Here is a 21,723-nt window from a genome sequence, read left to right on the forward strand (position 1 = left end):
CATACTCTTACAAGGTTCTGTTAAAAAGAACCTAAAAAGTTGTAATTCTTTGTGACTCAGTTTGCCAGCAGCGATCAGTCTGTTCCATGACAGACAAATTGAGCCAATAGTTCTGATTTAACATTTACTGTAATGGAGAAAAATTATATTGAACTAGTATAGCAGAATGCTTGGCAGAGTTATTCATAATGCATGCTAAAATGCTGGCATGCTTTCTTCATTTTTGGAGTGGTATCCTACTCTGTGCAAGAGAAAGTCTTCTCAAAAAGACATACAAACCCAGCATACTAACAGAGTATTCAGGTAGTTATAAAATATTATGTCCACATACGGCACCTAGGAATTGATACGATGACCGCCAAGTGCTAGGCAGGAAGTGTCCTACTCCACCAACACTATGAGCAGAAAGACAAGGACGTGAAACATGCGTTCCGTGGCACGTGTTCAGTACCAGTATAGAGGTACGATTGTCATCAGGAGAGGAAAAACTCCACCTGATGTTCCTTCACATGAGGAAGGCCAAAAGTCAACCCGCTAACTGAATACTTAACTGAATACATACCAGGATCTTACTGACACTTAACGAGCCATTAGAAACATACTGAAAAAATTCCCAGGCTTTTGTTTAGAGCATTATTTTATAAACACCCAGCAAGCTATGGCAGTCAAGGGCCACATGGGATTTGGTATGCGATTCGCAGGTTTGTGGGCTAAATTACAGCCAGAGTCAATAATGCAATTCTTCCGCATACCTACAGGTGATACGACGGACAGTTACACTTGTCAGTTAAAAACTATGTGCAATGCAATTGGTCCGCTTCAAGTCAAGGCTAAAATAACCCCAACTACGTAAAAATATCATAAAATTGGCATAGCAAACGTTAGAGCAAACCGGTGCTGTCACAGTGCCCACCACTCACCATGCAAACAGAGATATCGTGCAGCACATACAGAATCACGGCTGGCATTCACAAGTTAGCTCTCTAGAACCTAAGCTGTTCTGACATTGTCTTTGAGTGGAATGTTTTCAGTAAACTATACAGCTTCTATGTCAGCCAAAAGTTCTCATGGTGAGTGCAGTATCAATTTTGCTTCAAAAAAGAAAGAGTGCAAGAACCTTGTTCTTGCATCTAACTTTGTGGCATGCTGCCACACATCAAACTATTTGGTTCGTATTCCAACTGAAATAATAATCTTGCTATTTCTCCCTACAAATGGTCCGTTTTTGTTGACAGACTACAAGAGGGCTTTTACCTCTGTTAAATCCCTACAGGAAAGTCAGGGGATGGAGCATGTAAACTCTTCTCCGTTGCTTCTGTGCAGAGTCTGGTAAAGTATCTTAAAATCAGCTCCCACAAATCAGTGGTTTTAGTACTAAAGCTGCGAGGCATTTTCACACTTCTATTCACAAACCCTGCTGTAGGGGCAGTAATTCTTAAACTACTCCAGCCAAATCTGCAAGAGCTCATGGGCCGCACTCCACTGATTAACCCCTCGCTCACAGGCCTGCATGGGCTGGTTTGTAACAGTCGCCGCTGGACATCAGGCTTACACCTGAACAAGCTCACCTATTTCCTCTCTTGCGTTAGGCCGGCATCATACAATTTAATCTGCTCTAACAACCCAACGGGTGAATAAAATACAACACGGTTACCCCAGATGAGCAAATTGCGACTAAACTGGTCAGATTTTCAAGGTGTGTGTTTGTTTTAAATAAGGCTAGATTATTCTATTACACAAAGACAACTTATCGATATCAAAAGTGGCAAGTGAACTGCAACGTGGAGTGTTAAGGGATGTACACATCAGAGAAACCTTTACACACTATGTGGTTTAAAGACTTACCCGGTGTTTCAGATATGATCTAGGTTGCCTGCTGAATTGGAAAATGAGAAGTATCAGCTCAGTAAGCTAAACAATTAAAAAAACAAAACAAAAAACCAAACTGTTTAGAAGTTCTTTTGCAAAGAAGTTACCCACATCAAAACCACCAGCAAATTATCATACGAACCAAAGACAGTCAACAGATTCTCCAACAACATTTGGCTACACCAAGTTTGGAACACCCTGGTTACTCCTCCCTTTCCCTTCCCTGTGATCCTGAGTTCGGTTGCGTGTGAAAACCTGAAACATTCCAATGAAGGGAAGGACGGGGAAGAAAAGGAGGTAGGAAGGATGCACTGAATCCGCTAGTAACCAAAACCATCCTGGAGCTCCTCAGGTCAGGGAGGAGGAGTGTTCAGTGTGACAGTTAACTAAGAGGCAGCGATACTCCAAAGGGAATATTCCACATTCTGTTCCTTGGGAGTACAGCAGTAAGCAAACCAGAGCCAACCAGGGCACTGATTTATGTAAAACCACCTCAAAATGCCAACAGGTATTTAAATCGGCTTTAATCTTACTGCCACAGTAAGAGGGGAAGTTAAAACATTCAGAGACTATGGAAACACAACTACCTCACTTCGAGAGGAACACCCAAGTGCCGATTTGTTAAGGAGCACTGCAGCACAGCTGCTGTAAGCTTCCAGGGAAGGAATACTGAAGGCAAAAGGGTACTGATTGTCAAAGACAGGCCGGAAACAGGCTCGCAGGGGTTTTCTCATCACTTTTTCATTAGAATTAAAACGCAGGCAACATTTGAGAAAGGATCTATAAGTAGCTCAGGTTCCAATCTGTTACTGTGAAAGAATCTCATTCTTACTAATCCACGCTGATAGAAATGAGTAGTCAATGTTGGTGGGTGGCTACTTTGCTGGTTTTCACTCCTTTTATCAGGCTGATTGCTGACCCAAGTTTCTCATGAAGCTGTCAAAGACAAACTCAAAGCATCTTCAGATATACCTAAAAAAAATCTACTGCCTCAAGTTCTCTGTTTTAGCAAGTGGCTGATGTTCTACCAATTACCCATTTATAAACAAACTCTGCAGCCTTTCTAGACCCCATACGGATACAAAATATTTGATACACATAGAAACATCCTGAAGTAATTTTATAAAGAAAGATTGTGCTTTTGTTTTCAGATATAGTTATAACCATTGCACTTGCCTCCAACGTGGGAAAGCTAAGTACACTAACACCAAATATATGTGAAGTTTAGTCACTGAGAAGTAGAGAATCAAAGGAATGTCAATATGTAAGTGCAAATAAAACAGGTGCTTTCAAGCACACACAAATGTAACCACTAAATTATTAAGATTGAGATCTTTGATTTTCAAAATAGAACCGTTAGAGGCTAACTCTACAGAAATCCTTGAAAACAAAGATCTGAACAGAGAAATAACAGACTTAATGTTCCTGGAGATATTTCACAGCCCGTTACAGGCTACAGTTCTTCCCTGGGCACCATTAAATAATGTTGGATTGGATTCATGTAGTTTCTCAATTCCCATCCACCCTCAATTTCTGATTCTTAATTTTCAGTAAATAAAAGATGCTGGTTTTACACACCAAATCCAATCAACACCCTCATGTCTTATAAAGACATATTAAGCCGAACAAAATGGTTTAGCACAGTATTTCCTAGATTCCCCAGGAGGAGTGTCATTCCATAAATTAGCACTCAATCTGCGAGCGTGGCATTCTCCGTAAGCTTAGGGAGTGTCGGTGCATTTCCTGCATCTGCCTTTCCTGCATTTGCCTTATTCTATCTTTTTGCCACATCAAATTTTGTGGCATGGGGTATCTTTGTGTTCCCTGCAAGCACCTGAAGGGAATTCTCACGTGGCAGGCTGTTGCTCTGCAGCGAGGCTGAGGCATAGGAGGCAAAAGCATCCAGCGCTTTCTCTCAGCACAGTAACGATAGGCCTCTTTCCTGTATTGCTTGTCAATATCATCACTGTTCTTCCACCCCCCAATGATGAAAACATCATCTTTATAATAACAAATAGCTGCTCCTTCAATGCTAAGCACCTCTGGGGGTAAGCTTTCCAGAATCTCATCCGAGGCCCTCCCAGAGATCTTTACCTTAGCTTCCTCATTATCTATAGGGTAACTCTTGGGGCAGCACGATGCTGTATGGTAAAAGTTTGTGTTAGCGACAGACATTTGAAAAGAGCAATAGTTATCAATGAGCGGCAAAGACTCCACATCCTGCCACTGCCTTGTTTCAGCATCGTATCTGATAATAACCGCCCTCAAGCCATCTTCGCTATCACTGTCAACCGGGGTACGAGCAGCAACATAAACAAACCGGTCTTCAACAGAAACAGCTTTGACATCACGAAGAATCTTTGGTGCTGACTCCAAGTTAAGCCATTTATCTTGTTCGGGATTATAAATGGCCACATCTTTAAAGCCAGGACTGAAATTGCCATGTCCACCAATACTGTACAAATTTCCTTTAACTTCAGTAAGGCCAAAAGAATGCTTCCTGGTTATTAGATTTGAGACCTGCTCCCAAATATTCCTGTTTGGATTGTACCTTTCTACCGTCTTGGCAAACCCTGGTTCCATGGAGCCAGCCACATAAACATAAGATTCTGTCACAGCAACAGCATGCCCATCAAGATGATTATGTATGTGCGGTAAGTTTACCCACCTATCTTCATCGATGAAATACCCTACGCACTCACTTAAGTAATCTCCTCCCTCCGACACACCACCAATCACCATAATGACATCCATGTTTTGTCCAAAACGCGGCAACAACGTTACCGGACAAGCGGAATGTTGTAGATTACCGGACTGCAAGTTCTCAGACCGCAAGGCATGACTCTCCACGGCTTCAGACACTAATTTAACACAGGCTTCGTTACTCGATACCAGCCTTTCCGATTTGACGTGGCGAGTAAGGTAAGTGGGTTTCATCTGAGACAATCTAAGCAGTTTAAAGAGATCTTCAAAGTACCTCTCTCTTTCCTCAGGTTTTTTCTGAACCCACTTCAAAACAGTCTCAAAGAGGATTTCTTCAGAGTCCACTGTGATCTCCGGGTCTGAGAGCCAGTCTCGGATGAGGTGAAAGGGCAAAGTGTAGAACTCCTCATCTTGGATAACTTTGTGGAAGTTTCTCCTGATCATATCCTGAGCTTTGAGGGCCAGCTGATTCAAGGAATACATGTGGGCTAAGCTGTGCACCGCAACACAGTTGGAGAGGTTGAGTTTCTTCTTCAGAAACTCTCCACAGAACTCTTTTAACCGGGTCAGCAGAAACCTGCAGAACAAACGAACAGGGGTGATGTCGGGGCCCGGCTGCCGCCGGTCCGGTGGCTTCCAGCCCCCCCGGGCCGCGGGCCCCGCTCACCTGTCCGCCATCTCCAGCACCTCGTGGACGTTGCCGGGGCTGACGCGGATGGTGCCGGTGTACATGAAGCCGACGACGGCCTCCACCGTGTCGGGGTCGGGGCCGCCCTCCGAGTTCCACTTCTGCAGCTCCACGCGGCCCGAGCGCGACTCCGCGAACCCCCCCGAGAGCAGCGGCGTGAAGTACTCGGTAGCGGCGGCCAGCACGGAGCGGTGCGCTCGGTACTCGCGGGCCGTCCCGGGCCGCCCGCCGCCGAAGGCCAGAGTGATGTCGCAGTAAAGGCCGTGGCGGCGCTGCTCGTTCTGCCGCCAGGCCAGGTCGGAGCAGTGCGCCGGGCACCCGAACTCCTCCGCCTCCGCCTCCCCGTCCGCCCCGCCGCCGCGCGGGCCCCCGCCCTCCGCCTCCGCCGCCGGCGGGCCGGGGCCCGGCTGCGGCTGAGGGGAGGCCGCGGCCGCCGCCATCTTGTCCGACATGGCGGGTGGCGGCCAGTGCGTCTGCGAGCGAGGCGAGCGCCGCGCTGCCCCCTGGCGGGGAGGGGGCGCCGCCGCCGCCGGTAAAATGGCGGGCGGGGCGCTGAGGGGCGGTTGGGGCCAGCGCGGTGCCCGGGGCCCCCCGTCCCCTCGGGAAGCAGCGACGTGACCGAGGTGAGTGCCCCTCTCGCTTCCCCAGCGAGCAGAGGGGGCGTTTGGGCCAGCAGCGCGGCAGGGGCACCAGCCCCCCCCGCCTCAGGCGAAAGGCGGGACGCGGGGAGCCCGTTCCTGCTCGGAGCGTGGAAAACCCGTCAGGAGGGAGCTGTGGGCCTGCCCCACACAGGGCCTGAGTCCTGACCTGCCCCTGAGGCGTCTCCGCTCTGGGGTGGCCCTGGGCCGGTTGGTGACACCGGTGTGACAGCCAGGGCCGCTGCCGGTGATCCCGATTTAGCACAGAGGGAGCTTGTTCCGCATGTGTCAGTTGTGAGGGAACGGGATCCCTTTGCCACACGGCACAGGTACCACAGACCGGCCATACGTGCAGTTTTATTCAGAGCCTTAAGCTATGCTTTTAATTCTTTTTCTCCTTAACATCCCTCTCAGGCATGCCTGCAGGGAAGGGACTTCACCTGAGGAATTCACTCACTCCAAGTAAGGTACACTATTTCTTTGTTAACTACAACAAAGTGAGCTGTAGTTGATTATTTCAATGTTTACTATACAACACAATACAGTTCCCTAACACTTGTGTAATGCTGGATCAATTTTAGATAATTACCTTCCTTCTTTTTATTCTCTAATTTGCTAAATTTCACCCTGACACAGGCTGAAAGTCTGGTGGTTTGTTTGTCGTCCCCCCGTCCCCCTTAGATCCACCAGAACACACACCATGAGAGGAATAACTGCTCTGAGATTTGTTATTTTGTGAGATGACCGTTTCCCACCTTGCGCCACAGTCCACCAGACAGTGTCTGGGACCAACTTTTAGAAGCCAGAAGTAGAAAAAGAATAAATTAGTAGTGTATCATTTATTTGAGTTAGGTTACAATACACAGACAAGTAGGACGCTGAAGTTATTACTGAGATTATTTTTGCATCTGGGGTAACATGAGTGACATTCCGTATACCAGCAATCTAATAGTAAATGAGAAGTTGTTTGCATAAATACAGACACTGGAATACATGTAGTTTCACAGTTTTAACAGCAGTATGTTACAACTTTACACTTTAAATTACTACACCAGCATTTGAGTAACATTGGTTATACATAAGCAGTGGTCCCACTATTCAGGATACAATCAGACTCAAGATGAGAACACCATAAACAAATTGAAAAAACAACCAACAATAAAAAAGCCCAAATCATGGCTTATGGGAATGATGAGTACTTTCCCCTCTATCAGGAAAAGTTACAGCTTGTTACCGACTAGTGGATTTTCTGCAAGTTCAGTAACACTGCACCTATGAGCAAAACTCCCCGCCCTAAACCCTTACAATCTTTTCTGGAAACAAAATTAAATGAGTAGGGTAAAAAAAAAAAAAAAAAAGGTGAGAGACAGTATTAAATACAGCAGGTAACATATAGAATATCACAAGTTTTGGTTTTTATTAGAGTAAGTTTCTATTCTTATAAAACAGTTGCTTTGCACAGTTTGACCAGGCAGCTCAACGTCTATGTACCAATGGCCTTTATACTTCAAAGTCCCATTTGTGGCTGTCCTCGGTGCAGGCTTCTGTCTCCTTGAACTTAACATTCTGAGGCAACACTACAGGTTCTCACATAGTCATGTGCTCCGGTAAAACATAGGATATGTCATCCCACGGGTGACGGTACAGACCTTGCTTCAGTCTCTTCTGATCCAGGTAGTGTCCTAAAATAAAAGTGGTTTGTGTTACAAAGTTTCTGCTTCTAGTCTTACTTTGCCTTGAAACGGATTTGATTTCTGTATTCTTAACGACTATCATTTTAGACTGAGTCCCCAGAGGTTCATGATGGCGGGGCATCCCCTAGCAGGAGGGAAGAGGAGAAAGATGGCAAACTTACCAATGAATCCCATACTCCTGCCTAGCACAAAGATGCCATTAAGAGCTCCTATATCAATATATTCATCTGCTTCTTCCCTGCAAGAGAAAGAGAAATAAATAGTTCATCATAGCGATCTATTTAAGGAACCAATCTTAGAAAGGCTATGAATCTGCTCTAGTGCCCGTAGCAACGCTGAATTCACATGAAAGCTTCCTTCCCCCAAGTCCAGGCTATGTTTCCTTTGCAACATCCTTTTGAAGTCCTGTCCCCACATGAGCTGGCAGTATGGCTCCCATCATTTTCACAGGACCATGACCTAGAGAAAGAGCCCACTACCTACTTACCGTGTGAACGAGCCACAATTCCTGAGTACGTCTACAAAGGCAACTCCAATAAAGCCATCTACATTCAGGATAAGATTTGGTTTCTGCAGGAAATGAAAACACACCCCAATAAAGATGTTTAACAGTGGCAAATGATGTTCACCTGGCAACTTCCATCCTCAAGGGTAATTTGAGGGTTGCCTGTAATTGTGGGCACACAAGCCTAGCGATAGACAATGCTGTTTGGCAACGTGAGCAAGAGCCACGCTTAATGCGAATAATGGATAAACAGCCCCAAACAATGGCCCTGCATTTGGTTCAAACTACAGAGATCATCTGCCACAGCACATCATGTGTGCTAGCAGCAGTTCCAGATGTATTGTGGACAACAAAGATAACTGATCTTGGTTTGTTCATCGTGTTTCTAGTGTCTAACAAATGTCTTCAGCCTTACCAAGCTGTACTTGGCCCAAAGTCTACCACAGAAAAAAACCAAACCCCCAGGAAAAATTCATGAAGCATTGCAATTAAAATACAGTATTAACCCCCTGTCACTTGTCCCCCAGGAAGAAAAAGTGCTCAAGAGGAGATAAATACTAGCGCATTTCACCTTAGAAGTTGTAATTTTTTCTACTTCAAGTGCATAGTCCAGCAGTGGGGTGGCAGGGAAATGCTGCTTCACGTAGTCTTTGAGAATCTGAACTCTCATGTCTGGGTTATTTATCTGCAAGTTAAGAACACGTTACAGTCACTGATGTTGCCTCTTGCACAGGTACTTGCCATAAGCTTTACTATTGGTAGGTTTAGTATTTGTAAGTCCTGAGAATTTGGTCAATAGCTGCCTCTGAAAGTTGCTAATTTTCTTTCCTTTGTTGTGTGTTTTTTCCCTCTCTCCCACCCCTCTAAAAACACAAACAAACCTCCCCTTTGTACTAACAGCCTTCTTACCGATTTGACTCTGTGTCCAATGCCCATGATCAGTTTCCCTTCTTTCTTCATCTTATTCACAAACTCCATAGGGATAATCCCACTGTCAAAGGCTTTGCTGAACATTTTAGCTGCAGCATCCAGCGCTCCACCAAACCGGTCACCCTGGGTGCAGTACACAAAGGGAATTATAGCAAAGGACTCCACAGTTAAGGTACAAAACAAGCACAAAATTATCTTCTCCATCTGCCCTGCCCATCAATGTGGTATTCATGAAATTAAAGTCAGGCAGGCACCTCAGATACAGCATCTGTTTATAACTCGACACAAGTGTCAATATGCAGCCAGCGCATCTCCACTAGAGACAGTGTGGGGGGAAATGCAATCTAAAGTCTGTTTTATTCATATTTTTTACTTGTCAGTATTTGGAAGAGACCAGGCAACCATATAGTGACAACACTGACACCAGTTTGGCCTCCACAAAATATTTCTAGACTCAAATGAGAGACATCAGCATAGTCTTGCTTACTTGAAAAGCGGACTAGGTTTTAAACCCAGAGCATCAAGCTATTAGAGTTGAATTCAACCGAAATTCAAAGTGCGAGTGAACAGGCACAACCTGTCCACGGCTCTGCAGCCCATCTAAATCTCTTAAATTAACAATAATAAAACCTGGACAGAGTGAAGAGTAGCAAAGCTACATCTTCTGGAGATTCAGTACTTACAATAGTAAGAAGGCCTGAAGTGAGACTCGAGACAAGATCTTTTCCAGCTCTTGCACAGACAATGGTGTTGTGGGCTCCAGATACAGCAGGCCCGTGATCTGCTGTTACCATCAAACACATCTCGATGAACTGGCAGGCGTACTTTGGTAACCTGAGCAAGGAAGAGACGGAAGTCATTTACTGTAAAGAAAGCTGAATGACAAGACAATTGGTGTTATACTGGATAGTGACTTTTGTTTTAGGCATATACTTGAAAGAAGCAGAACAGAGAGAGGGAGCTGTAGGGTCACAATATCCATCACTGCATCGTAGTATCTTTCTCAGAGATCAGATTTGTATTCAGTTTCCACAGGAGCTGTTTAGCTCAGAGCTGAGGGTCTGTTTGAAAGGCTGAGTTTACACACACACAGCTGCCTGATCAGTGAGCTCTGCGGGTCCCCTTGAGGCTGCGCTATGGTTCTGTTCCTCCCGTTCTGCTGAGCCAGAGACTGCAGCTAGTGCCAAAGTGCCTCTAATGGAAGCACGATCAGATGAAGGCAGCAAACTTTCACCATTGAGAAGGTTCCCTGTAGGCTGGTTAGCAATGTTTGTAAACTCCCCAATCTCTCCAGAGCTAAGGGGACAATTACAATAAGCAAGTAGTCAGAGAGCGTGAAACAGGCCTAGAATAGAGAATTTCCTCAATACACCACAGAACTTGTGGAAAACTTCATCCCAAGACTAAAACACACTGTATGAAGCCTTGAAATGGTGATGTGGTCTCAGAGGAGCGGACACAGAGATGGCATTTCCAATACATCCTATATTCACAAAAGAATCCTGGAGTTACTTTTGTGCTTAGAAGTCTATTAACAAACAAGCAGAACTCCACGACAAAGAATTTGTGAGCTTTCACAAAAAGCTGCCTCACCTCCTTTGGAACCAGAGCAGGCCCAGAACCCCTCCAATTCCCATCTCTTCTTTGAAGACCTCAGTGATTGGCATCCCGGCATATATCAGTTCCTGACCTCTCTCATCACAGATGCTTGTCATAAAGGAAGCTGGTTTGCGGATCAGACCCAGCTCCTGAAATTGCAGCATAAAGATAGGATTTTAAACATTCCACATGAGAATCAAGGGGCAGTAGGAGGCAGAATGGTCAAACAACAATGCCTTAAGCTTGCCCTCAGAGCGGCTTCCACAGCCTAGAACCAGCGTGGACAGTAAGCTCACAGATAACACAGATAAGTGTGAGATAAAACCCCAAGGCAGCACTATTATCACTGTAAGCACCCAGGATCACAGCAAACACCCTGTCTGGTTTCTAAGGAACCAAAAAGCAGTTAAAACAGCACAGCTCACCCTTGCCCAGGAGTAATCCATTGGCACAGTTGGAGGAGGCACTTCCTCAGCTGGTTCAATCACTCTCTTGGCCACAAGATCCTGGTAGACAGACCTAGGGAGAGAATCCATTTATTAACTTAAGTCCTTTTAAGAGGTACAAGTGAGGTGGTCTTACTCTAGACCTTAAAACCCCAGAATGAATAGAAGTTGCTTTCCTTAAGCAGCAATATATTCTTTTATCGGGTTAGAATCAGTGCCCTAAGTTTTTTGTCCCCCGCTGAAGGGGTGCCCTGTTAATGTGACTTACTGAATGACCTCTCCCAGCTCATCAAAACTCCGGGGAACAAACACACCAGCTTCCTTCAAGGCTTGATTCTTTGCAACAGCAGTTTCAGAAGCCTGGTTGGCACAAGCTCCTGCATGGCCAAACTGCACCTACAAACGAGAGAAGAGACAGCAGTAAGGAATAAAAGTTGTTTACCTGCAGAGAGTGAAACAGAATAGAGAACTGACTAGGAAACTGGTGACAGAGGAATACCAGTGACTGCATATCTGCCTTCTTGTCTGGGCTAACAGTACTGCAATATGCATTTGCTGATCTGGAATCACTCCAGGTTCATCTACTGATGTCTGCCTCCCTAAACTCCCCCACTCTCCAGAGCTGCTTAACATGCATCTTCCCCATTCCCACTCCAGAAGCAGGAATCTCTTGCATTCCCTGGGATCTTTGGGCTCCCTTTACAAGCACACAGAATCCCTTGGAAATCTCCAGTGGCAGACTACAGAAGCGCAAAAAAACCCACCTTTTACCATTTATATTTATTAACTTCTGCACATTAAGTTGCTACTGGCAATTCTGGAAGGTTTAGGCATGGAGAGAGAAGTTGGCTTTTATCTTCCCGTCCTGGATATATACTTATTTCATGCATTTGCCCCCATTTTTGCACATACCTCTGAAGAGAACATGGTGGCACAAGTACCAATACACCAGCACACCACTGGCTTGGTGATACGACCTTCTTTAATACCCCTGCAGATCTTATACTCTTCCGTGCCTCCAATCTGCAGAAAGAGAGAGAGCTGAGCTGTTCAAAACTTTTCACTTTTGTAGAAATCAGCTCCAAGATGCACATGGAAGCACTACTTGGAGTTTTTTTCCTCCCTCTTTTTTTCATTGAGTAACAGCTGAAGTCTCAGGACAAAGACTCCTTATTTGATTTTGTTTTTTTTAAGGTAGGGGAGACTATGCTCGTCTGTGGAACACGCTCAGTTTTTTTTTTATTAAAGCAGCATGAAATAAAAGTTCAGACATTCAAGAAAAGTATGAATAGCTGACACTTATCTGTAGCTGTTATTTAGCATCCTTGCAGCCAGGTCAGATACTCCCAAAACAAAACACTTGGGTATTTCTCAGATAGGAGTGAACTGGTCTCACTCACCTCTCCAAGTACTACAATCATTTTCACTCCTGGAGTATCCTGATAGCGCAAGACATGATCCATAAAAGTTGAACCAGGGTATCTGGGTAGAATACGGGGAAAACAGTAAAAGTTGAGTTAGTTTCATAAACTTTTCTAACGAATAAAAATTAAGAGCCAACCTGCCCATCTTCCTCCAAATTACTAACAATTCTTCTGTTGACTGACTTAAAAAAAAAAAAAAATGGTCTTTGTTGAAGATGTGGACTCCTACCTGTCTCCTCCAATGGCCACCCCTTCATAGACCCCATCGGTGGTTCGGGAAATGATGTTGTTGAGCTCATTGGACATTCCTCCGGACCGTGAAACATAAGCCACACTGCCGGGACGGTACAGTTTTGATGCTAAGATATTATCCAGCATCCCTCCTGTGTTGCCTATTTTAAAGCAACCTGGTTTGATCCCACCAACCTACAAGAAAATCAGAGAAAGATGTAAAGCCCTTTTAAATGTACATGAAACTTAGGAACATTTCAGTAAGGCAGTCTTGTCAGTATTTATACAAACAACGGAAGACAGTGATGTGACCTTAGAAGTGAGACACTAACATGCACTTTATATGACTAAAGACAAAATGGATTGTAGGATATACTTTATCCTTCAGAGAAAGCCAATCTGAAGATTAAGACATATGGACAAGAGGAGAAAAAGGTCACCAGTTCTTACAGTTGCAGGCCCAATGATAGTAACTCCTTTTTTATCAGCTGTCTTGATCAGTTTGCGTGTCAGGGCTTCTGGAATGCCCTCAGCAATAATGGCAATGGTGCGGATCTGCATGAAGATAAAGCAAACCATTAGTACCCCCCAGTGTTGCCCCTCTAACAAATGCTGCAGGGCAGGGAAGGGAAACAGCTGCTCAGAGGCATGATCTGCATGGTCAGGCCTCCAGGAGGTTGTGCTGTGCCCTCACGCAGGACGGCCCAGCACATGGATCCAGTCTACTGTGATCTTCACAGCAGTCTCAATGCACTGTTCAGAGAATTATTTTTTTTCTCGCCCTTGCACATTAGAGCAGCACCGTATTTTAACCAACCCAAAAGTAGTTACTCCTAACACAGAGGTGCTGAGCCCCTCTTACAAAAATTGCAAGTCCGGCATTAGAATTCGCTATGCAATTCCAGTATCCTCTTTAGAGTCTGTAAGGAGTTAGAACTGAGGCATTTATCTGCTAAATTAGAAGACGACGCCAATTTGCTAATGCCATCATGGTTTAAGAGACACTGGTACCCTACTGACAAGATCTTGCATCTTTTCTTGGGCTTCTTCTAGATCCCTCACTCACCTGTGGGTAATTCATGGTTTCAACAGTGCTGTCATAAGCAGAGCGCAGAGATGCAAAGTTGATGAGAACATCCACCTCTGGGTGCTTCCTCATGGCATCTGCCATGTTCTTGTAGACTGGGATCAGGATTTCTTTGTGGCCCCAATAGAACTTCTGCCTGTGGTCACCACTACGGAGGAGAAGACGAAAGAGCCCTGACTCTTAAGGCTACTGGAAAGACAAAGGGATACAGTGCATGCAGATAGAGGAGTTTACAAACCCCAGTTCTCAGACACCAAGACTGACTGTGAGACTCACTAGCAAGTGAGCGTACATGGGGAGGGCCCATACTAACAGCAGAAGGTTCTTCAGAGTATAGAACAGAGCAGCATATGGAAGGAGACGGGCTAATGGGGACAGAGGCATCCAGCAAGATGAATAAGCTCTCCCACAGTGAAGTTACCAGAGCCTCAATTCTACTCCAAGCTGGAAGACAGAATGAGGCACAGAAAGAGTAATGAATGAGATGCATGCAAAGCTGCGTTACTGGGCTGGAACAAATACCGGACTGGGGGAACAGGAAACCAGTATCTGTGATGAACAGTCAGGACAGCAATGTGAGGGCCAGTCAAGTTTCCAATCCTGCTACAGTGAGACCCTCCCCACCCTGCCCCGCACCCGCTGAGGGAGATGCACCTGGGAAAGTTTCACTGTAGGTGTTGTCTTTTATATACGGTAGACACTCCAACTGGAACGTCACTGAAGTCTGTACTGTTCAGTCATTTAAGAGTCTGGAGATACTAGCTCTGTTCCCATACTGGTACATTTGTAACAGAACATTCCAGGTTTTGCCAGCCTGGCTTCCTCCAAAAGGTCAAGCAGAATCAGATACTATAGGTAGCCTTAAACTTTTAATCCCTCTTGCTTTTTCTTCATTAAAAACCTGAGACCCTGCAAGGGGCTGCCACTCATCTATAGATGTGACTATGCCTGCACTCGGTTTTAGTGCCCTGAGGTTTGCACTTGCTGAGAAGGTATTACAGCGCTGCAATTATCATCAGAGCTGCAGACTAACAGCACGAGGTACTTAATTGTCAAGAGGCAAAATTCTCTGCAGGACAGAGGCTGATTAGACATCAGCTATCCGGGATGTCTGTAAATACCACAGAAATGAAACACGGCTCCTCCCTTTGTATGGGCTCCCATCTCACTGTCTCAGCGGCAGCCCCGACAGCCACTCCTTTCCTTCTCACTACTTGCCCCATGTGACAGGGAGACCCCCACACACATCCGTGAGGTACGATAACAGAACCGCTTATGCACAGCTTGCTCTGGAGGTTCCTCCCAAGGGCTGTTTGAAGTGCCCAATAGCCCCTCTCACCCCCCTCAGGCGTGGGGATAAGGTAAGAGAGGGCAAATGCCACAAGAGAACTCTCTATCCCACTGAAGGATCTGCACACTTCTGCCTGCCAAGAAACAACTGCAACTATAGGGAAAGGCTATGAACAAGACGAAGAGGATTTTTTTTTTTTTTTTTTTTTTAAGTTTTGTTTGGCTACATGACAGACAGACTGTTTTAGTCTATTAGCAGAGCTGCTCTGATTCTGGCTAATATTTGGAGATGAAAATTCCAGCTGCTGCAAGCACAAATCAAGATGTCTCAGACAAGCATGCAGCACGCAGATGAGTGGAAGAACGCTTACATAGCCATACTGCCTCTGCTAAGCCAGCGAGCTGTTAAGGAGAGCCCAACTAGTTATACCTTCCTTACTTGCCGAGTGAAGGAACAGAATTTGGACACCCTTTGAAAGGTCATGAAGTGGGACTTGAATCATAGAATCATTTAGGTTGGAAAAGACCCTTGGGATCATCGAGTCCAACCATCAACCCCACTCTACCAAGTTCTCCCCTACACCATATCCCTTAACACCACATCTAAACCAGTCTTAAACACATCCAGGGATGGGGACTCCACCACCTCCCTGGGCAGCCTATTCCAGTGTCTGACCACTTTTTCAGTGAAGAATTTTTTCCTAATGTCCAGTCTAAACCTACCCTGCTGCAGCTTGAACCCATTCCCTCTTGTTCTATCGCTAATTACCTGTGAGAAGTGACCAGCACCAACCTCTCTACAATGTCCATTCAAATAGTTGTAGAGAGTGATGAGGTCTCCCCTCAGCCCCCTCTTCCTCAAACTAAACAGTCCCAGCTCCTTCAGTCGCTCCTCGTAAGATTTATTCTCTAGGCCCTTCACCAGCTTCGTTGCCCTCCTCTGCACTCGCTCCAGCACCTCGATAACTCTCTCGTGTTGAGGTGCCCAGAACTGGACACAATGCTCAAGGTGTGGCCTCACCAGTGCTGAGCACAGGGGGACAATCACCTCCCTATTTCTGCTGGTCACACCATTTCTAATACGAGCCAGGATGCCATTGGCCCTCTTGGCCACCTGGGCACACTGCTGGCTCATGTTCAGCCACTTGTCAATTAGAACCCCCAGGTCCTTTTCTGCCAGGCAGCTCTCCAGCCACACTGCCCCATGTACTTGAAGTACGTGGCTAACATTAAGCTGTTTCAACAGAGCGGCCTGAAATCAGTGGTTGAGGGGAACAGGAAGCCGTCTGCAAAGCCAACCTGATGGTGGAAGGGAGCACAGGAGGAGGTGTTAAAGCAGAGGTGTAGACTAGGGCAGAGCTACGCTACAGAGCAGCAGAGACTGGAAGAGGAGGAAGCTAACAGAAGAAGCACTCAGAAAAATAATGCAGTCACACAGGCTACTTACGTGAATGGATAAACCATGGCAGCTACTGAAGGTTCGTCCCGGGAGCAAATATAATCAAAGTCCAGCATTCCTTGCACAGCCCGTGTCTGCATGCCCCAAATGATAGCTTTGGTGTGACGGCTGAACAGAGTTGTAGCTTTACCTGCTCAGAGAGAGGGCAGGGGGGGAAAAACCAAAACACATTCAAAACTCACATCCGTGCAAGACAAAAGCTGCAACTTTGCCAAATGTCTCCTCAAAGTCTCCCAGATGAGCATATTCCCCTCCCTCCAAACCGAACCCAACAGGTGAACTGCAGGATGTAGTAGCCACACTGTCCAAATTAAGGAATAGACTGTAGATGAAGCAGCATCCCCCTTCCCAGGGTTCCGAACACAATAGCCAGGTTTTGGGTTTCACAAAATTGGCAAGTGCTTAATCCCCAGGGGGAGCTGGTGTAGGAGAGGAGAGGTACATGAAAACTTGTCTCTTCCTCTTCTCACATGGGCCATTCGTGTTCCTCCCAGATAGTTTTATTCTGCAAAGCTGAAGAGGAAGGGAACTTTGAATTCTACTTGTTTATTTGCATATGGCCTACAGTCTGGGAGAACCACGGGAGGTTTGCCTCCTATGTTTGTCAGGGCACCACAGTGGGACAATAGGAAATAAAAAGAAAAGCAGGAAATGGAGGGGACAAAGAAAGCAAAGTAGCTCTACATACTCAGCTTTTGTTTTCAAGTTTTTTTGATGACCAGAATCCAACACAAACCCGATGGCTCCAAGAATTTATATATGGCCCAAAACTTGGCTTCAGGGAACAGAGTCACAGGAAAGGCAACAGTTCAGCTAGTGAGGATGGACTGTTTGCTTAAAGTATATTAACACCACTTGTCACAGCAAAACGTTGAGTTCCTCCCTTTGACTCCAGGCAAAGTTCACTTTAAAACTCTCAAGAACTCAGAGCTGATCCAACTGCTGATGCCAACTGAGTCTACCACTAATTTCTTTTTGGCTTTGAATCAAAGGTAAACAGCATTAGGGATTAAACAGGATACTGTTCTTCTGGCTTTAACAAGGAATCAGTCACTGTTCTCCAACCCTCCATGTTCACAGTTCAGATGCACTGCCACGTGACTTGTTATTAGGAAACTGCCTACCCTGAAAAATTCTGTTTATCTTGTGGGTGCCTGCAAGGAGGTCGTATTAGTACTCACAGAAACAGGAAAATGCAGGCCCAGAAAAGTGATGCTATTGGTCTGAGACCACACAAGGAAGAATCTGAGAGTTCCCCTTCTGCCGTCCCCTTGTCTTACAATACAGGAGATGGCTTGAAACTCTACTTTGACCCCGATTCAGCAGTTTATTCTCATCCAGCACAGAGCTCAAGAGAGTCTTTAAAGTCCCTATAACTTCACTGAGCACAGCTTTAATGGTTTGCTGAACTGATAAGGCAACAAGAACATTTAGTTCATTTGGTGACTTTTCTGTGCCCTTCAAGGCTCATAAGCACAGCACCTGCACTATTTTGTTCCCCTTTGAAACAAAACGCTGCCTATTAGGCATGGTTAGTGATTCCTTCTTTTTGAAAGCAAAGAGAACAGAGCTTTTCACAATATGCCTAGGTCTGTTTTTCTCCATCATGATTGTGGGGGGGGAAAGGGAAGAAAAATTAAAGACAAAACCCTGTCCCCCAGAAATAGTAAGCTTTTGTGCAAAGGAGTATGTGATCTGCACTTGAAAAAAAAACAGATGAAAAGTTCATATGGTGATAGCTAAATATGCTGGGCAGGAAGGAAGGACCAGACAACACTGCAAACTTTTGGAGAGAAAAAACAGCAACAAAACCAAGAACTAAAAAAGTCAGCTGCCAGCAAGGCCAGGCACATTCAGCTGGTCACACGTGTCCTACCTGAACCAGGTCTTGAAGCTGGGATTGAATCTGTTAAAGAGAGAATCACTCATGCAACAATCTGACAGTTGGCTGCTGTCATCCCAACAGCAGGGGGGGTGCTGCTGCTCCCCGCCTCCCCACAGCACACAGGCTTTCGGGTTTTGCTTTTGTTAAAAAAAACCAAGTGGACTGGAGCACTCTCCATTGTACTTCCTCTTCAAATATTTGGATGTCAGGTTTTGCATTTTGCCATGTAGCAACTTTATGCTTATCCCAGCACAAACACATTTCAGGTTCAGGTGGCAGTTCCTTGCCCTGCGAGCTCCGTGGTGTACATTCTCAATGTCTTTTTGAAGCACTGCTCATGCAGAATCCTGTGCGCAATGATTAAGAGAGCAGTAGTGGGGTTTGTGATGAGTTTCACCGGAATCAGATCTGAATCTTGCTGTCATCATGTCATACTGTTGTAAACGAGGCCTGTAGCTCCTCACATTCACGGGAAGACGACCAGGACATTGTTACATTCTGTCCCTGCCCAATTCTGCTGTTGTTTTATCCCCAAACAACATGTTCTTACCCAGTAAGGCTTCCAACAAATACGATCAAAAGGCTGCCAAAGCTCTTGTGTATCACCATGCTAAAGAAGCTTCCTACAGACTTCAGTAAAAAAACAGCCCAAAAACTAAAACAAGACCAAAAATCCCCAACAAAACCACACAACACACTGCACAGTAACCTGACCCGAAATGTGTGAGGTGACAACTCCTGCTGAAGTAACTGACTGTAGAGTGTTCACCAGGAAGCTGCAGCATATACCAAGAAGGACCTTCTGAACACCTAGACCATTCCAGCAGCATCCCCTGGGAACACCCCCGGGGCACTCAACTGGAAAACAGGCTTCAGTTCAGCAGCCACAGCACAGATACCCTAACCTGCTGTCTGCTGGCCTTGCATACGGGGACGTGGGAAAGCTGGAGTGCTTGAGCTGCGCTGTTCCCTTCAAAGGAACATCCCAGATAAGGCAACTCTGACTCACCTTGTGTATGAGCCAACAGCACAAGTGACAACGTTCTAAAAGGGCCTAACTGATTTTCAGAACAAAGACAGACAGGTACCACAAAATTGCTTCCCTTTATATCCAGAAAAAAGCATTAGTCCAGTCCATGTTCTGTCTTCTGGAGCAGAAGAGAACTGCTAGCAATCATTTCCAATGCTGGACTTACCAAGAGGGGCTGTTGGTTTTGCCTTCTTGGCTGGAGCAATATCATCTGGTCTGGACTCTGAGAAGGAAGCTGTTCTGCTTGGTGCTGGAGTCTGAAAGAATCAGAAGGCAAACCAGTAAGGGTCAGCGTGCCAGGTGAGGCCTGGAGCATATAGGAGGAGATGGCCACTTTGGCTATGCTAGTCTGCAAAGATGACCAAAATTTTGGCACAGGACCATGTCAGTCAAGTGAGGGGAAAACTCCTAAACGACCAAGTTCTCAGTAGATGCAAGAGTCAAATTGTGGGTTTTGAGGGGTCACATTTTATGCACAAGTGAGGTGGGCGTTGGGAGGCCCCCTCCTGATCAACTATGCAGGCAGAGTCACTTTAGTTTTCCTAAACTAAACATTTTTTGCAGAAGTACGATGGTGGCCAAGATCAGTTTCCAACTGGTGCAGCCAGAGGAAGCTGCCTTCAGGAGGCTCCTCGCAAGCGGTGCCGTTCACAGGAAGGAGGGGAAGGGACTCACCGAAGGGCTGCCGCTGGCATTGAGGAGGAAGTTGGCGGTGTGGGCTGCAGCAGGCGGCTGGTTGGGGATCGGCCGATGGCCAAGCGCCATCCCCACAATCGCAGTCATGTGAGTCTCCGTGCCAAAGACGTGGATGGGGATCCCAGTGGTCTTCCCTGTGTGTGCATACAAGAACAGTCAGCCTTGAGGGGAAAAAAGGAACAAGCTGAGCCTGTGCCAGAGTGAAGCATTTAACCTTGAAAGGCTCAGCAGAAAGCAGGTGGGAGAAACAGGATGTGAGAACAAAACTTAAGGATAACGGTTGGTCCTTACCAACTTCTCCCATGACACGTAATCCTTCCTGGTAGTTCGGGCCTCCTCTTCGCACAAAGATCCTCACCTCATGCTCCTTCAGGGGGCCTTGGTAATCCTTAATCGCTCTCACAATGCCCTAAACAAACATATAGGAGAGGTGAGCTGGGCAGCCCCATCATCTCAGGAACTCCTGGAGGAGATGCACTGTCAGGCTCAGCACAACACTGAGCTGGGGAGAACGGCTTGGGGGTGACGACTGTGAGCATTCGCTGATACTTCGGAACAGTCACTTACTTTAAAAGTGGCCGCTACATTGGTGAAGTTAGCAATGCTGCCTCCAATGATCAGGATTTTACCTGAGGGAAGAAACATGCATAAGTAAAACTGTTTTAAGAACACAGTGTACTGTAAGATCGTGAAGCGGTTTAGGACATAAAGTGAAACAGCACTGCAGTTCATACTAGCCGGTAGTTTGCAGAAAGTTGTGGTCAGCAGAGCCTGGAAGGTAAGAGCTTTGTATCAAGCAAGAATTTTTCTGATAAGAATCTCTTGAACCACATTTGCTCCCGGCTCTGAAGCCAGAGCTGACAGAAATTCATCACTGTTTCACTTGGAAGGCAGCAGTACGTTAGAAGCTCTGCCAGGGAGGTCTAAGCATAGTAACAGCCCAGATTTGTTCAGGCTTTTTTCCCCATGTGCAGCTTCACAGCTGAGCAGCTCTGAAATTGCAGCAACTCCCTTACCTTCAGGGTGCTTCTCTCGTGTCATGAGGGACAGGATAGTCTTAGCATAGTCGTAGGTCTGCTGCTCACTTGGGGCTCCTGAGTATTCCCCATAGTTAGCCAGCTCATTCACACCACCCAGGTCACAAATGGTGTCGCTGTAAAAGAAAAAAAAGTTATTTAAGAGATTAGTTGTAATTTTGGAGTCACTATAAAGGTCTTAATAAAGCACTCCGAATTCCTGTGACAGTGGGACTTTTACAGAGAGGTCATGCTGTCTGCTGAAAACAAAGCTGCTCTCCTCTTGCTGCCAGCCATAGTGAATCTTCTTATCCTTCCGAGATATGATGGGAACTCAGTGACTACCACAGCAACGATGTTACTGCAAACAGCTTTCAGCCGGCTTGTTCATTTCCAAGTCAAAAAGGAAACACATCTCAACCTCCCAGAATTAAATTATCTCTAAGGGACGCTACGTCCCACATCTCGGTAAGAAACCTTCTGAAGAGGTCCCAAGCAGTCATGGCATGAGAAAAATTGCTTTAGGGGAGTCT

At 45.9% G+C, this 21,723-nt stretch overlaps 2 protein-coding genes and 1 long non-coding RNA gene across 5 annotated transcripts in view; 1 reads left to right on the forward strand and 2 right to left on the reverse strand.

The window, feature by feature from the left end:
• Window positions 1-231: 231 nt before the first annotated feature.
• Window positions 232-5,757, reverse strand: KLHL11 (kelch like family member 11). Its single transcript, XM_074561526.1, has 2 exons — window positions 5,240-5,757; window positions 232-5,149 (listed from the first exon to the last, which is right to left on the reverse strand). Exons 1-2 carry the CDS (start codon window positions 5,710-5,712, stop codon window positions 3,553-3,555), a joined length of 2,070 nt encoding a protein of 689 aa, XP_074417627.1. The 5' UTR covers window positions 5,713-5,757; the 3' UTR covers window positions 232-3,552.
• LOC141732489 (uncharacterized) overlaps window positions 5,704-21,723 on the forward strand; it is a 29,897-nt gene continuing 13,877 nt past the window's right edge. For both annotated transcript variants that reach the window (XR_012584123.1, XR_012584122.1), the window contains exons 1-2: window positions 5,704-5,883; window positions 6,313-6,365. This is a non-coding gene — a long non-coding RNA (uncharacterized LOC141732489). The remainder of the gene's footprint in view (window positions 5,884-6,312; window positions 6,366-21,723) is intronic.
• ACLY (ATP citrate lyase) overlaps window positions 6,719-21,723 on the reverse strand; it is a 29,193-nt gene continuing 14,188 nt past the window's right edge. Inside the window, exons 9-29 of one of the 2 annotated variants that reach the window (XM_074561524.1) lie at window positions 21,191-21,327; window positions 20,742-20,803; window positions 20,466-20,583; window positions 20,154-20,308; window positions 19,645-19,735; window positions 18,440-18,469; window positions 16,552-16,693; window positions 13,794-13,962; window positions 13,178-13,282; window positions 12,726-12,922; window positions 12,473-12,554; window positions 11,985-12,095; window positions 11,341-11,468; window positions 11,052-11,145; window positions 10,621-10,775; window positions 9,711-9,861; window positions 9,007-9,150; window positions 8,669-8,782; window positions 8,080-8,162; window positions 7,754-7,830; window positions 6,719-7,580 (exon numbers count right to left, since the gene is read on the reverse strand). In XM_074561524.1, coding sequence (XP_074417625.1) covers window positions 7,486-7,580; window positions 7,754-7,830; window positions 8,080-8,162; window positions 8,669-8,782; window positions 9,007-9,150; window positions 9,711-9,861; window positions 10,621-10,775; window positions 11,052-11,145; window positions 11,341-11,468; window positions 11,985-12,095; window positions 12,473-12,554; window positions 12,726-12,922; window positions 13,178-13,282; window positions 13,794-13,962; window positions 16,552-16,693; window positions 18,440-18,469; window positions 19,645-19,735; window positions 20,154-20,308; window positions 20,466-20,583; window positions 20,742-20,803; window positions 21,191-21,327 — 2,440 coding nt within the window. In that variant the 3' untranslated portion in view covers window positions 6,719-7,485. The remainder of the gene's footprint in view (window positions 7,581-7,753; window positions 7,831-8,079; window positions 8,163-8,668; window positions 8,783-9,006; window positions 9,151-9,710; window positions 9,862-10,620; window positions 10,776-11,051; window positions 11,146-11,340; window positions 11,469-11,984; window positions 12,096-12,472; window positions 12,555-12,725; window positions 12,923-13,177; window positions 13,283-13,793; window positions 13,963-16,551; window positions 16,694-18,439; window positions 18,470-19,644; window positions 19,736-20,153; window positions 20,309-20,465; window positions 20,584-20,741; window positions 20,804-21,190; window positions 21,328-21,723) is intronic. The other variant, XM_074561525.1, reaches the window with a different exon arrangement.

The sequence above is a fragment of the Larus michahellis genome, chromosome 18 (genome assembly GCF_964199755.1).
Source record: "Larus michahellis chromosome 18, bLarMic1.1, whole genome shotgun sequence".
NCBI classification, from domain to species: Eukaryota; Metazoa; Chordata; class Aves; order Charadriiformes; family Laridae; genus Larus; species Larus michahellis.

Excerpts from the sequence above, each read along its gene's own strand:
- KLHL11 (XM_074561526.1), bottom strand. The coding sequence starts at position 5,712 with ATGTCGGACAAGATGGCGGCGGCCGCGGCCTCCCCTCAGCCGCAGCCG. Across the intron at positions 5,150-5,239 it reads GTGCTGGAGATGGCGGACAG|GTTTCTGCTGACCCGGTTAA; the intron begins GTGAGCGGGGCC and ends TTTGTTCTGCAG.